Source organism: Primulina huaijiensis, chromosome 15 (assembly GCF_012295235.1).
Source record: "Primulina huaijiensis isolate GDHJ02 chromosome 15, ASM1229523v2, whole genome shotgun sequence".
Lineage (NCBI taxonomy): Eukaryota > Viridiplantae > Streptophyta > Magnoliopsida > Lamiales > Gesneriaceae > Primulina > Primulina huaijiensis.
In genome coordinates, this window is record NC_133320.1 from 2326842 (window position 1) to 2341973 (window position 15132).

The 15132-nt window shown below is 33.3% G+C and overlaps 3 protein-coding genes across 6 annotated transcripts; 1 reads left to right on the forward strand and 2 right to left on the reverse strand.

Annotated features, from left to right (window-relative positions):
- The first annotated feature begins 3915 nt into the window (after positions 1–3915).
- LOC140958459 (NADH dehydrogenase [ubiquinone] iron-sulfur protein 5-B) lies at positions 3916–6706 on the forward strand. 3 transcript variants are annotated; one of them, XM_073415905.1, is made up of 3 exons: positions 3916–4068; positions 5275–5467; positions 6294–6706. In XM_073415905.1, exons 2-3 carry the CDS (start codon positions 5318–5320, stop codon positions 6387–6389), a joined length of 246 nt encoding a protein of 81 aa, XP_073272006.1. In that variant the 5' UTR covers positions 3916–4068; positions 5275–5317; the 3' UTR covers positions 6390–6706. The 3 variants fall into 3 exon arrangements, with proteins under 3 accessions (XP_073272006.1, XP_073272007.1, XP_073272008.1); XM_073415906.1 differs by having other exon boundaries at positions 3950–4134; XM_073415907.1 differs by lacking the exon at positions 3916–4068 and adding an exon at positions 4199–4511.
- A 486-nt stretch (positions 6707–7192) lies between these two features.
- Positions 7193–10782, reverse strand: LOC140960044 (uncharacterized). Of its 2 annotated transcripts, none has more exons than XM_073418159.1 (2): positions 10526–10782; positions 7193–9281 (listed from the first exon to the last, which is right to left on the reverse strand). In XM_073418159.1, exon 2 carries the CDS (start codon positions 9209–9211, stop codon positions 7400–7402), a length of 1812 nt encoding a protein of 603 aa, XP_073274260.1. In that variant the 5' UTR covers positions 9212–9281; positions 10526–10782; the 3' UTR covers positions 7193–7399. The 2 variants fall into 2 exon arrangements, with proteins under 2 accessions (XP_073274260.1, XP_073274261.1); XM_073418160.1 differs by having other exon boundaries at positions 10504–10782.
- A 2390-nt stretch (positions 10783–13172) lies between these two features.
- On the reverse strand, positions 13173–14580 carry LOC140959823 (homeobox-leucine zipper protein HAT22-like). Its single transcript, XM_073417843.1, has 3 exons — positions 13996–14580; positions 13806–13885; positions 13173–13643 (listed from the first exon to the last, which is right to left on the reverse strand). The coding sequence occupies exons 1-3, from the start codon at positions 14452–14454 to the stop codon at positions 13382–13384; spliced, it is 801 nt and encodes a 266-aa protein (XP_073273944.1). The 5' UTR covers positions 14455–14580; the 3' UTR covers positions 13173–13381.
- Positions 14581–15132: the final 552 nt, after the last annotated feature.

Consider the following 15132-nt stretch of genomic DNA (forward strand, 5'->3'; position numbering starts at 1 on the left):
GAGACATTTAACACACTCTTCACACACATGAATGAACAACTGAAGCGTTTAGTTTACAATACATTATCGGATTGTCATAGGACAGTCCAACACATAACGAGGAGTCTGAGCCAGGATCATAACATGTCTCTGATATTATGTTAAGATTGAGACATGGACATAACCCAACCCAAAATACTATCTTTAAGAGATGAGAATTATACAAGTCTTATGTTGAGTTCAAAATGCAGATGTTGGGGAGGGGACAACGCCAAGTGTGGAGCTATTCAAAGGTTCAATGATGGATGTCTTTTACTCTTTGGATATTTGATGTCAATTTGATATTCGAACCAATTCTTTTCCACTCACAGTGCCTGTCTCTCCTAAATTATGATATAATTTTTATAAAATTAAAAAAATATAGTGTATTTTGTTTTTATTATATGTTTGATATTTATTTGAATGCATATTTAAGAGTTTCCTGAATAAAATTTGAATTTTATTCAGCTCAAAAGTTATGAATGTATCGATCACCATTCAAAATGTCAGTGAGCATTTTATTAAATTATTATTATTTTGTTTAATATAATAGAGAATGTTTATTAATGTTTAAATTTTCATATCTTATAATTATAGATATAGAAAAACCATCTTATTAAATCTTATATAACATTTAATTTTATGAATATCATCGGTCTTACAGATCTTTATTCGCGAGAGAGGTCAATTATACTCATATTTACAATAAAAATTAATATTTTTTCGTAGATGACACAAATAGAATATACGTCTCATAAAATTGACCCGCGAAATCATATCACAAGAATTTTTGTGTTGAATGTATTTACATATGTGTCCGCTGTCTTAATCATAATTGAATTGATCTACTTTTACTTAATTGTAATAAATAATATTTTAATTTGAACTTAATTTTCAACAATATGATCTTAAATCTTATAAGAGAAAATGAAGATAATTGAAATAATTTTTAAAATTTTTTTTGTAAATAACAATGAGAATGTGGAAATAATAATGAAAGAAAAGAGAATGAGTGGCAGTGAGGAAATCCATATAGGGAACAACGCAACAGTTGGAGCAGTGAATGTTGTATGGATAATTCATCAAATCATTGATGAGTCTATTGAATGGAAGCGAAAAGGTTATTGTATCTTACCAGAAAACGGACCTATTTCAAATATTGAAAGGACGGTCTCAACACCCACAAGTGTACGTATAACATTATTTGTAGCTATGGATAATAAATACTACAAGTCTACAATATGAAAAGTAAAAAAAAATTGTCACGATTGATGTAAGAACGATCGTTTGTCAATTTTATCAAAAGTTATAACTGATTATTACAATGTAAATCAAATATTTTATATAGTAAAACAATCTAGGCAACATGTTTCTATCTGTTTCGTAACATGAGCAATTCTTGCTTTGTAGTAAGTAGTAACACATTTCCGTATTGGGAGCTGAAATTCCTATCTCAACATATTATTGCAGTAAATGTATTTTATGTTGTTGAGAATGCAACCAAAGCCTCATATTGGAAATACAATGAGAAGACCATGTGTTGATAAGATGGAAGAATATCTTCATTGATATGAAGTCTTTTGAGTAAAGACCAAAAGCAAATACATGTGAGCTTAGGCTCAAAGTAGACAACAATTATGGAGCTATGTAACTTTCATGACACAATAAGTAGCGTAGTCTGCGGAAAACAGAGTCATGATCTAAATCAATCCATGTGAGTGAAATCCTCGGATACTTAAACGAAAGATGTGAGGACTCCTAATAAATCCATGATGAGATCGAGGTAGGCAATGCTCCAAGTATTTCATGTAAGGCGTGCGGTCCCAACAAAGTGGATATGAGCGGCCTCTATGATGAACATATGAGATTGAGGGGAAGCCCAGATCATGGGATGAATGATGTTTTTTTGTTTGAGGTAAGGATTGTTGACAATGCAACCAAAGTCTCATACAAAGGAAATACTTTTGTTTAACAATTAGTTGGAATGATATCTTCATTAATGGGATTTTTTTTTTGGTAAAGACCAAAAGTAAATCTATTAGAACTCATGCTCAAAGTGTATAACATCATACAATTGAGCAAATATATAACTTCCATGACACAAAGATATGCATCAACATATAAAGTTGCTCCAAAATTGAAATCATAATAAATTAATAACATTTTAATATTTCTTTGATTTTAGCTTCTTTAAAGAAATTACCAAAGTTTATTGGCATCGGAAATATTATATATCTTAACTATGAATTTAAAAATAATACAAGGAGTTTTCACTTATAGTTGATATTTTACATAATCTTTAAATTTTATATGAATAATAAGAGGGATCAACATGCAATTTACTGCAGGCATGTGATATAATAGATTATAAATTTGGAATCGTGTTCCAATAACCAGAAAACCTGGCGCTCGTGATTTGAAATAGACGCGTCTTTCCTTCCACGGCGACTGCGAGCTTTGTCTTCCATTTCCTCCGCCTCCTCCCACTCTCCAACGCCGAAGAAAGTGAGGTCATAACTCATTGACCGCGGCAGCGTGGCGGAGGAGGAGGAGGAGGAGGAGGAGGACATGAGATAATTCTATCTTCACAAGAAAGCCCTTCTCCCTTCCTACCTCATATTTCATTTTCATTTTTCTCAATAAATTATGACTGATCTACACCCTCGTTCACTGACATGGAGAACAGCTCTCCACCGGGGTTCGTAGGCCCTCGATGTTCATTTCCTATCAGTTCTGATCTCATCTCAAGTTGACGAAAGCAGTATCGATTTATCTCGTTATTTGTGGGTTCTGAGGTTTACTGGTTAATATTTGTCCTGAAAAACTTTGGAAAGGCAGACAGAATGGAGCCAGGCATGCAGTACACACACATATTATTACGACCTTAATTAATTTCAGGCTTAGTTTCTTATTATGGAGATTTCTTCTCTTCGTAATTTTTTTTGGATTAAATTAATGAATATTTGCTTCTTTTATCAGCCACTGTGATTATGTGAATCACTTAATTCAAGAAATGTTATTCTCTTCATCTTTACGTAGCTGTATTTCATTTGAATCCAGAGAGGTGAAACTCTCTTTTTTTCTTCCTTCCTTTCTTTGACATATCAAGGATTGAGCTGCTGCTCGAACTAATTATTAGCCCGTATTGTTTCATGGGAACGACGTTGGGATGTCGAGGCCGCTCGATAGGATGAAATCTTCTGCTACATAATAAGATATATCTTACGAAAGTCCCATTCTTAATTCCTTTATCAATTCACGACTTTAGCCAATTTTAATATTTGTAGCAGAAGATTTCTTCCAAGATATCTAATGCGATTGTCCCTCGTGATTAATGCCCATCTGGGTTGCTACGTCGTTCAAGAAAATTGCAAACGACAGCCATTGCCACTATTATTTTGATAGGTTCGTTCACACAGGCATAAAGTCTGTGGTTCGAACAAATTTTTATAAAATAAATTAAATGTTGAAATCTAATTTAAAAAGAGAGATATTTGATTTTTTTTTTAAAAAAATTTATTCAATATACAGTTCATGCTTTATACGGAAAAGGTTGATTTTTTTTAAAATAATAATTTATAAGTTTATAGAATTTAAATTTGGAATCGCAAGTACAATTAGAATTAAAGTTATTGTTGGTATTACCTCAAAAATCAAATTGTACAATTTTTAATTAATTTATTAAAATAGACTCAAATAATTGTTGGCATTAATTTTTTCAGGTGGTGTTACAAATTATTTTATTATACAAAATTTCCATTCCTTTTTTTTTTAATACTCTAATTAGCTAAAAAAAATTTTAAAAAAAAACAACTAAGAGAAATTCAAGGGGGTAAAACAAAGAGAGAGCCGCGGCCTACTCTCCAGCCCATAACCCGTTTCTACGGCCAACCTTATTATACAAAACCCGACCCAGAACCGAGAGAGGTGACCGAGGAATTTTTTTAAAAAAAAGGAAAAGAAAAGAAAAAAAATGTAACAGAGAGTTTAGAATGTGATTTGATCGTATTGTTGTTCTCCGAGGGGGCGCGATTGCATTAGGCGTGCAAGGTGAGAATGGATTTGAACCTGATTTCATTTTTTCCTAATTCAATTGCAAAACTGCAAAGGGACTAGGTCAGAATTATTGATTCAAATCTGGTTTCTGAGCATTTGTTGTTTTTTATCCGTTTTCTTCCATAAATTTGTTAAAATAAGTTCAAAATCGAATTCTGTGTTGGATTGTGTGGTGTTTGAGTATCCTACTTGATTTTATGAGTTGGACAGATACTCTAATCTGATTTCATGCTTTCAACTTTACGATGATTTGCCCTGGTTTTGTTGGAATTCACGTTAGCTATGAGTTAATTGAAGATTGCCTTTTGGATTGATACAAAGTGGAAGATAGGGCAGAATTCTGTTCAGAATTCTTTTTTACGTATCAAGACTTTGGTTCTGTTTCATCTCGAGAATTATGTTAAAAGAGGTTCATGACCAAGTTGAGGAAAATCGTGGTACTTTATGTAATGAAATTAAATCCTTGAAGCGTGATATGATATCTCTACATGCACGACTGAATCTAAAACTCGAGCTGGTGTAAGCCATTAGTTAAGGTTGTTTTGGGTCAATCTTGCATTTTGCTCAATTTCATGCTGAATTGGTGAAATAGGGCAGCTCATAATGTGAGATTGAATGTTGGAAATGCTAATACATTGTTCCTTATTCGAGAATAAGATGAAGTTAGGAAGGTTGCTCTCGGTAGTCTGCAACTCGAGAAGTTTTCAGTTCTTCAACTAGACACCTGCAAATATGATTTTACTAGCTATCAAATGAGATTGTATCACTCTTTTTTTTTCAATTGATTTTGAGTGTGAATTTGGTTGTGTGTTGTCTTACGTAGATAAAGGTTACCAAACATTTTTCTTCTCTAAACTTGCAATGATGAGATTGGTGGCTTATTATTTCCAAAAAAAATTTCCCCAAAGAACATCAAGTTAAAATGAACTAATTAAGAAATATCACGATATTTTTTTAAACAAATTGATAAGTCAGTTTAGTAATTTTTTAACTAATATATTGAATTACTATTGATCTTTTAAAAACTAAACGAAACATAGTAGTATGGATTTGCTAATAGCACCTTTTTAGTTCAAAATAACATTCCTATATCCGTATAAAAACTGTTACAAAACTCTTTTATTTAAATTAAGTTAGTTTGTTAGTTCAATATAGTCATTAATGAATTTTACTTCTCATTTTCATTCGTCCAATTCCCAGATTATTCTAGTGGACTGAACCCTAGCAAGGAAAGTTGAAAGAAATGGCTTCTGGTTGGGGGATAACTGGAAACAAGGGGAGATGTTACGATTTCTGGATGGATTTTAGCGAATGCATGTCCCGTTGTCGCGAGCCCAAGGATTGTGCCCTCCTTCGTGAAGACTATTTCGAGTGCCTCCACCACTCCAAAGAGGTTTGTTTTCTTTTTGCTTCCGTCTCTTTTGATTTCAGGTATTGATTCTGTTAAAAGGTGCATATATTGGGGTCTCCAACTCGATTTCCATCGCCCCACTTACGTTAGATTTTTGCCCTTTTTTGTGTTTATTTCCGATCAAGATTAAGTTTCTGATTTGTGGTGTTTAATGCCATTGGTCAACCAGTAAAAGAGTGCTTGGTATATCAAGGAATGAAGCTTTGAGCATTGGAATTAGAATTCAGAACTACTTCAAATCGAATCTGAATATGTTTCTTACAGATTCTAATTTAACGAGTTCAATGGATCCAAACACGCTACAAGTTCATTGCCTTTGATTCTTATGCGTCCTTCATTGGATTGGAGGTTGGTCTGTGTCTACTTGATATGATTTGGTGAAATCTATGGGATTAGTGTTATGACTTGTTGTCACGTGGTGGCGGTGAATTCTTTTCACGTGCCTGTATTTCTATTTTTATTATTTATGAACCAAAAATCCCAGTTGCAAAATCACAGCTTGGGTATTAAATAGCTCGAGGTTATTCACCTTGTTTCTGCATTTCCCTTTCTAAAGCATTAGCTTTTATCTGGTGTTTTGGTCGGTCTTAGGTACAACTCTTGGCGACCAATATGGGCATTGGTTTTCCAACTTTTTCTATCAATTACGATTAGGAAATGGGTTACAAGCCATTCATAACGTATAAGATACTTGTGAACTGAACTATAAGGTTTATAGAAACTGTTTATTTCCATGATAGACGGTTGTTGGCCACCTCCACCTCTCATTTTCCTAATGATGCATTTAATATTTTTGCATTTATTGCAGTTTCAACGAAGAAACCGAATCTACAAGGAGGAGCAGCGTCAATTAAGAGCAGCTACAGAGAAGGGTAAGGAACACGGAGATGGTGCTCATCACTGAGGATCCTGAATGGCTGTCTTCTATTTGAGCAATTGAAACGGGGAACTATGCCATCTTTTTGAGAACTTTGTTATCAATAATGATCATATACATTGTATTCATGTGTTGTTGGATGCTCAAGAACAACAATTCTAAATCTCCCAAATGGGATTTGTTGGAGCAAAGTTTGAGGTGTATTTTTTTCCTATCATGCATTGAAGCGTGCACTGTTTCAACATTTGGTATGCTTTTCCTTGTGAAGCTCGTCTTGTTTCCCTCGCAGTCTAGTCAAGGAATTCGATGTGCATTTGTCTCCATATTCACAAGTGAATTGAGAACACGACGTGTACGAGAAACCATTTTCTTCAACACCTTTCTACAAAATGATCGAAGTTGGTTTTTTCTTAGATCCCTCTCTATTGTTATTATGTCGCTAAAATATTGAAGGCTTATAGAAGTCGAGGCTGGTGAAATATATANTCGGGATTATGGTATATATTAATTATGGCGTTTTAACTGATCCATATATGACATTTTAAATCATGTACCCATTTGCTTGTTGGGACAGTTTTAAGTCTTCTTGGTCAATAATTTATTTATTTTATTTTTCACTAAACCCATCAAACAATACCCATTTTAATGAAGAAAATCATATTTTTTTAGAATGAATGTTTGTAAATAATCATTGTCTTAATTCTCCCTTGCTCACACATCACGTACGTGAATCGACCCGAGTCTAATTTAAACATTAAGAAACTACTCGGTTAATTGGTTGGTCTTTGGCCACATTGAGAAAGTTTGGGATAAAAAAAATTACTCAGAATATTGCAAAGTTTCACAGTTAACACTATACTTTAATCTGTTTGAACAGACATCAAAAGCAAGAAGATAAAGGGTGTAGCATATTACATTGTCACCACAGTCGCCTATGCAATTGTAGGAAAGAAAACAAGAAAATATAAGAGGAAAAAAAATGGAAAACAAAACATGGAACCTAAGAATCTTGAACAAAGAATAAGCAACGAATGCGACTAAGCAACGGCATCTTTAGATTCCAATCCCGACTCTGGAAGAGTATCAAGATTCGTACGAGCTTCTTTCTCATCCTGAGGAATCGAAGAAGCCTCATGGCTAGAATCAGCATCCATGTCTGTGCCTCGAGTTGAGTCATCATTAACAGTACTTAAAGTATCAGATGAATTTTCGGATGTTTTTTGGCCTTGCTCGGCCCCGTTACTGTCATTATACGATATTGCCTTCCCATCTGTTTCCGAATCATTATCAAGATTCTGTTGCTCGCTAAAATTGTGACTCCCATTTTGATCAGCCGATGTTGCAGTATCATTTTTTAGGTCTGGGGCATTCTTGGAATCATCATTCTGCCCATCTCCTGTGTTATCATGATCAGAGCCCTTTGAATCTCGTTCTGAAATGACCAAATTTTCGGTTGTTGTGGAGGGAGACTTCGCATCTCTCTTCTCACCTTGGGTAAGAGTCTGTTCATCTTGTTCCTGTTGGCTATGAGCAGAATCATTGGTAGATTTATCATTATCTTGATCGTGTTTATCATTATCATCAGTAGTTTCAGCAATGGAATCGTGGTTCTGAGAATCCATATGTTCATCGCTTTTAGACAAATTATTCTTCTCCATCATCCCATCGTTAAGGTCGCTTGATTTCAACTCTTCATGATCGTCGTTGCTCTTCAAATGATCCTCCCTGTCACTTCGGTCCACATTCACAGACTTATACTCCCCTTTCAAGCCATCCAAACCAACTCTCCGTGTTTCTGTAAAATTTTGCGAATCTTGAACCATACCATCACTTGAAAGATTTTCTCCCTTGGCATTTTCTTCTTTCGTTCCCGAGTTATCAGCTCCACCATGACTTTCCACATCTGATGCGCTCGAATTTTCGGTCGAGCCATCTTTATTCTCATCTCTCATGTTGTTTCCCTCGTGCTCTTCTATATCTTCTGCACTATTCTTTCCATTCCTCTCCTCCGAATCTTTCTCTTCATTATCATGTTTTTCTCCACTTCCATTTTCTTCCTTTTTATCACCAGTTCTGCTCTCGTACTCTGTCGATTCTTCATTTTTGTTCTCTGTACCAACCCCTTCATCAACGACCTTCTCTTCATCAACTTTCTCCTCGTTCCTTGTTTCATCAATTTTCGGACCTTCATTCTCACTACTGTCAACCTTACCTTCTTCAATATCTAGCTCCACATTTGCCTTTTCCTCACCTTCGTCCCCCTTGCTTTCTTCGCCATTCTCTCCACCTTGATATGTTTCGTCAAATTTCACACGTTCATTGTCGCTATCGTCAACCTTGCCCTCTTCAACATCAGGCTCCACATTTGCCTTCTCCTCACCTTCTTTTTCATTATTTTCTACATTTTCCTCTTCTTTACTTCCTTCACCATTTATTTTACTTTCATCATTCACATTAGTACTTTCAGTCTCTTCACTCTCTCGATTTTCACTTCCCTCTTCTGTATTTTCTTGATCTCGCCCCCGGTCTTCAAGCTTATTTTCGTCATCAAAATGCATTTGTTTTTCCTCAGAAGTCTCCTCCTTAGGCTTCTCATCTACGGTGTCTTCTTCTTCTTCTTCTTCTGTTTTAGGCAAAAGATCCTTTCTCCCTAGCTTAATGGTGTCGACTTCGTCCTGCACCTTCTCTGAAACATTTGTATTTTCTCGATAGGATTCCTTCTTGTCACGGGAGTGCTGGACTTGGTAGAGCAACCAAATCCCCACTCCAAGAAGCAAACATAGCTGCAGAACATGCTTCACTTTGAATCCTTTACTTCTTGGGTTCCTGCGTGGCGATTGCCGAAACATGGTGAATTCAACTTAATCTTGACTAACGAATAGATTTAATCGTTCAAAAAGCTCAGATTCCCAGATTGTTCTGTCAAAGAAAGAGCGATAAGAAATTATAAACTAAGTTTTAGAAACATAAAATTGACGGAGGACATAAGCAAGCTTCGTAAACCACAGAGAACACAAAATAATTAAGGCTTCGATATTGGCTCAAGTGCAAACAAGCTCAACAGTTGGTGACAATTCCAAAGAACCACTTTCTTGAAGCAATCCGGCACAAAAGGACAGTTTATGTTACCAATGCCACGATATTAAATTTGACCACTTTGTTCATCTTGCGGAAAGATCCGAGGCTACATTATTCGAAACCTTGTATATACTTGGAAAAGATTCTTCGTTGGTATGTTCACTGATTATAAAAATGTTTAATATCAGAAAATGAAAATTTTATTATCTGGAGCACCCTTTACAGATAATCGAAAAGTAGGCCGACCACAATTTGAATTGACTTACTGTTCGATTTCGTTTTCAGAATAAATACGAAACAATAAATCAATCTTAAGTTCTAAGAATCGAAGTACATGTAACCAATTAAATTTGTACAAGTTCAACTCCTAAATTCACATCCAATAAAATCAAGCTGTACTTTTAATTTGAAATTTCGACTCAATTCGAGCCATAACCAAATCTAAATCAAAACCATCACAAACGAAACTCTAATTCACATTCTCTCGTAAGTGGATGGTCAGTTCCAAATTCGAAAACACCAGTCTCATAGCAATGGTCAGGCGTGGTATACACCAACACCAAACAATGTCACAGTGATAGTTTATCTTACAGCCCATACCTGAACCAAAAATTCATTCATAACAAAGACATGTTTAACTGATCCGGGAGCAAAGAAACCACATCAAACAATTAAACAATCAAGAGTTCCTTTTTTTGTTCATTTCAAACTCTAACTGAATCAAGCATTACAAGTTCATGTTTTCACAGAAGTACAAGAAACCCAACTTCCCTTTTTAGTTAAAAGACCTCATAAACAGTGAAAAAATAGCAAAATCTTGTCAATTTTAAGCCAACCTAGAACAAGATAGTACAAGAAACTAATATAGAAAGGTAATTAAAATCAACTAATGCCAATTAAGAGTTAAACATTCCCAAACCCAGCAACAGATTCACATTAAACCAATGCCCATAAAAAAGAAAAAACTTCCTACATTTTCAAATAGAGTCACATTCCTTTTCAAAAAAATAAAATCTTGAAAATGCAAACAACAGATCAAGAAAGTTTAGAACCGAAATCATGCCTGATGCCGCAAAAAAAAAAACCTTTTTAAGCTTCTGATTAGCCCCCAAGAACTGAGAATGAGAATTTAATAACCAGTGATCAATGATTGCTTTAAATACAGTGGGCAACGGGGAAAAGGGAATCGAATCCGTACCGTAGTTAAAATTAAATATTAACTTTTGGTGGGTGTGGATCATATTCAGAAAGTTAAATGAAACTATCAAAAGGGATTGAGAGCAATTCGCAAATGTTTGTCGGTTGAAATAGATCTGAAATCCGCATCATTCTGTTTATGCCACCTGTGCTGTCATCGTGTGTAGACGTACAGTCAGTTTTGTTGGCTATCAATCACACTCTCATTCATCCAGCAATGTAACTCATCTTTTAAATTTGGTAAAAGATATCAAAATTATATATTTAGGTATATTTTGGTATGATCTATAAGACAGAGATCGATAAATAATCTTCTTTATTTCACGTTTGTATTTTTTTAGAAATCTCATGATAATAATATGGGCCTGTGATAAATAATTTTATACAAGTATAAAATATCTCTTTTATGATATGTGATAATTTTAATTTAATGATAAAAACACCACAAATGACTTAATTGCCCTCAATATATAAAAATTTTAAACTTTATCGTTATCTCATTTCAATGCTCCATAAAATAAATAAATAAATATATATAAANGAACTCAAGCAACAATTTTGAAATTAAAAAATTTATTATGATAAGGTTAATTTTGTCGTTACAATCTAATATATAAATTTAATCACTCTTATTAAAATCATACCAAACATTAAATATAATATCATACATCTTATTTATCATTAACTTATCTTCATATTATATATCACATGTTAATCTTATTATGTGTACCAAATTATGCCTTAATATGTAAATATTATCATCATGAATGGTGGACAATAAAAAAATGCACGTGTATATACATATATATACACACACATTTATTTTTTCATGGATTGAGTCAGATGTCTGTCTAATAAAATTAGGGAAAATTTTGCAAAATAATCTTGGTTAACTATTTATTTAAGAAAATAACAACTTCAAGTGTATTTGAACAATGTTAAAAAACAAAATACCCCCATAAAATTGACTTATCAAACAACCTCATTAATTTTTTTGTGAAATAATCAAATAAATATACTTCGAGGACATAATCAGATATTTCAAATATTTTATTCTAAATTTGAGCTAAATTAAGACTTGATATATAAATTTAAAATCAAATCTTTAATTCCAAATGCAACATTTATTNTAAAAATTATGTTTGGAAAGTGAATTGTTGTTCCTTGTAGGTTCAAAACATTTTTCACAATTTGATAGGAGATCGATAAAATAATTCTTGCTCTGCTATTTTCTAATTAAACATGATATTAATATATGAATCTGATGAAGAATAAGTTTGATATAAATATTGGGCTAAAATGCATATTAATGCTTTCAAAGGCAATCTCATACAAGAGATTTACAAATATATATATTAAAAAAACTTATATGAGATCGTCTCACGGGTTAATATTGAGAGATAGATCTCTGGTCCGACTGATTATGAAAATATATTATTTTTTATCTCAAAAATATTATTTTTCACTATAAATATGGATTGTACGATCCATCTCATATAAGACCTATTATTTCAAATATGAGGGGTTGGATATTAAAATTTAAACGCTCATTTTAATTTATGTCTATACATTTCTTATAATATATAATAAAAGATGCAATTTGGATGGGAATTTTTTTTAGAATCGCTCACTATTTTTTCTGAATGAAATAATCAATGATAACTCTTTTTCTACATTTCAATTCACCTTTTTTTTAACTTATAATTTTATTTCACTTGTAAATAGGATATTGATCACAACAAAAAACTAGCTCATAAATATTTAACAAGAAATGGATTAATTTATAAATTACACATCATATGAAAAAAATTGATATCTGCTCTAAAACATATAATAATCCAACTAAGAACAAAATCCAACAACATAACAAAAGAAGATTCGATAAAAATTGAATTTTGAAATTTTAGCTTTAATATTTAAGACTTGAGCTAACAAAATTTCAAATTCGCAACGTAATTTCATTTCCATTTCTAAAACATCAAATTATTTTGTTGAAGTTGAAAATAAGTTTTAATATTAAATTTATTTATGAAATATAAGAAATTAAAATATAATTTATAAATATAACTATATATATTTATATTTAAAATAGAACTTGGGGACTTGGCTGGGCTCAATATCCCCTAATATACCTAGTACCTACGCCCCCAGACTTATACACATATCGTGAAATACTGGTGAAACATTTATGTCTAATATGGTGGAAATGAGGAAAATTTAAGATTAAATTGTCATTTTATAACATAGACGATAAAAATCGCAAAATCTCGAACACATAAAATCAAAAATATAATCTTTCCGATGAAATTGTGTATGAAAAATTTACGAGAATAATGGGCGGTAAAAACATGTAAACGAACAAAATGATTGAATATCTAAGAAGACGAATGAACGGACCCTACATCCGGCGCCTTGCCGTAAAAATTCATCATCTTTACGAGATGTCTTTTTCTTTTGGAGATTTATAAAAAATAATATATTTTTTTATAAATAATCAAAATAAAATATATGTATCGAAAAATTAAATCGTAAAACTTTTTCACAAAAATTTTTGTGATAAATAAATACCGATGAGGAAATTTTGATAACATAACTAGAGTTTTCAGGTTAAAAAATAAAATCGAATTATATATATTTTTAAATATTTTAACACTATAATCTATATTTATGGACTAATATTTATGGACTAGAATAATTTGAGCCCGCGTCCCAACTCCATGTACTTTGATGGATTGGTGAAGGGATTATACAAGTGCCGCGTTGAAGCTTATCGTATAAGAGCTCTTCGCCCCGTTTTCTGCTACGCCGCCGCCGCCTCCATGAATCCTCTCACACGACGGGCACATAGTCAGACTGGCCGCCGGTAGGTGCATGTACACTGGCTGCGCTGATTTCAGATCCTTTAACTCTTTAAGCTCCTTGTGCAGCCGCCGGTTCTCATCTGTCAGTCTGTCGCAGCATTTCCTCAAGAATTGACAGTCTAATTCCGTTTGCTTCAACTTTGTCCTGCAAAAATTTCCCAATAAAAGTTCGGCAAAAGTCTCACACAAGAAAACAAGACTTCAGAAATGGAAATAACCACCATTTCTGAATACCATATTTTCGTTTCCATCTCAAAAACCGTAAAATTATTGAATAATCGTACGATTAAGGATACGAATACCAAACCTGGCTCTTCTGTTTTGAAACCAGACTTCGACCTGGCGAGGTCTCAGCATCAACTCCCTCGCCAACTCTTGCTTTTGCTTCTGCAAATAAACATTACACAAAGTTTTATCAGAAAACTTTAGGATCAGAATAAAAAAAATCTTTAAAGTACAGTAGATTAAAATCCAGAAAATCAGAATTTAAAATATACAGGATTAAGAGTGCTGTGGCGTTTGAAGCTATCTTCCAAACGAGCAGACTGAATCTTATTGAGTCTAAGCTTCTTCCTTTCACCAAACCCTTCATCTTCTCCACAAGAAATTCTCTGTATTTCAACCTCTTCACAGCTGCCATGTTCTCTTTCCCTCTTCACACTCAAGTTGGAGAAAGACGAAGCACCTGTACTATCTTGTCTGAATAGATCATCAGTCTCACGATCCTTAAAAACCCTATTGAAATAATCACAATCTACCGTTTTAGCCGCATGAATCTGATTATGGGTTTCAACACACAAGCTTAGAGTCAACGAAGGCTCGTGTGTTTTCCAGAAACGATCAATATCTTGGGCTGCGGCTGCTGGTAGTTTTCTTGAATTGCGTGCGTCTGTTAGTGTTGATGAAATTCCCAGTCCCAAAACAAGGCGTGTTTTGGATGATTCATCGAAACCCATTTCTGTGTTTTCAAGATTGGAGGTTTTTGTTGTGGAAATAAATTAATTTCCGAGCTCTGCGTTTGAAAAATGGCGTTTGCAGATATATATCGAAAGAAGCTGCCCTTTTCCCCAAGGTAATGACGGAATAATATTTATATGTTTCTAATTTATATTTTATGTTAGGGATTTTAACCAAAATTATTGGTTAGAGTAGCATAGTTTTCTTAATGTTGCGCTCTAATTAATCATCTCTGTGGACCTTTTTCGTCTCAGTTACGTATTGGAAGTGGTTTGATTTTTAGGTCACAGCTGGAAAAAAGCGATAATTTTGAATGTAATGGCTTATTATTATCATTATTATCTATTATAATATTAGGTTGGGGTGGAGACGTAGGAGTTTTTTTTTCTTTTAAATGATTTTGTATCGACGTCTTTTCGTACATTAGTGTGAGACGGATCTTTATTTGGATCATCCATGAAAAATATTAATTTTATGTTAAGAGTATTACTTTTTATTATGAATATCGGTAGGGTTGACCCGTCTTACAGATAAAGATTCGTGAGACCGTCTCACAAGAGACCTACTCTCGTCCAAATTGCAATATCAAATATTGTTGGTTTATACACAGGGCTTCAATGTGACATAAATTTATATATTACAATTCAATTTTTTAATATTTATAATTCGATTTTTTT

Excerpts from the sequence above, each read along its gene's own strand:
- LOC140958459 (XM_073415905.1), top strand. The coding sequence starts at position 5,318 with ATGGCTTCTGGTTGGGGGATAACTGGAAACAAGGGGAGATGTTACGAT. Across the intron at positions 5,468-6,293 it reads GCCTCCACCACTCCAAAGAG|TTTCAACGAAGAAACCGAAT; the intron begins GTTTGTTTTCTT and ends CATTTATTGCAG.
- LOC140960044 (XM_073418159.1), bottom strand. The coding sequence starts at position 9,211 with ATGTTTCGGCAATCGCCACGCAGGAACCCAAGAAGTAAAGGATTCAAA.
- LOC140959823 (XM_073417843.1), bottom strand. The coding sequence starts at position 14,454 with ATGGGTTTCGATGAATCATCCAAAACACGCCTTGTTTTGGGACTGGGA. Across the intron at positions 13,886-13,995 it reads GCCACAGCACTCTTAATCCT|AAGCAAAAGCAAGAGTTGGC; the intron begins GTATATTTTAAA and ends GTTTATTTGCAG. Across the intron at positions 13,644-13,805 it reads TTTCAAAACAGAAGAGCCAG|GACAAAGTTGAAGCAAACGG; the intron begins GTTTGGTATTCG and ends AAATTTTTGCAG.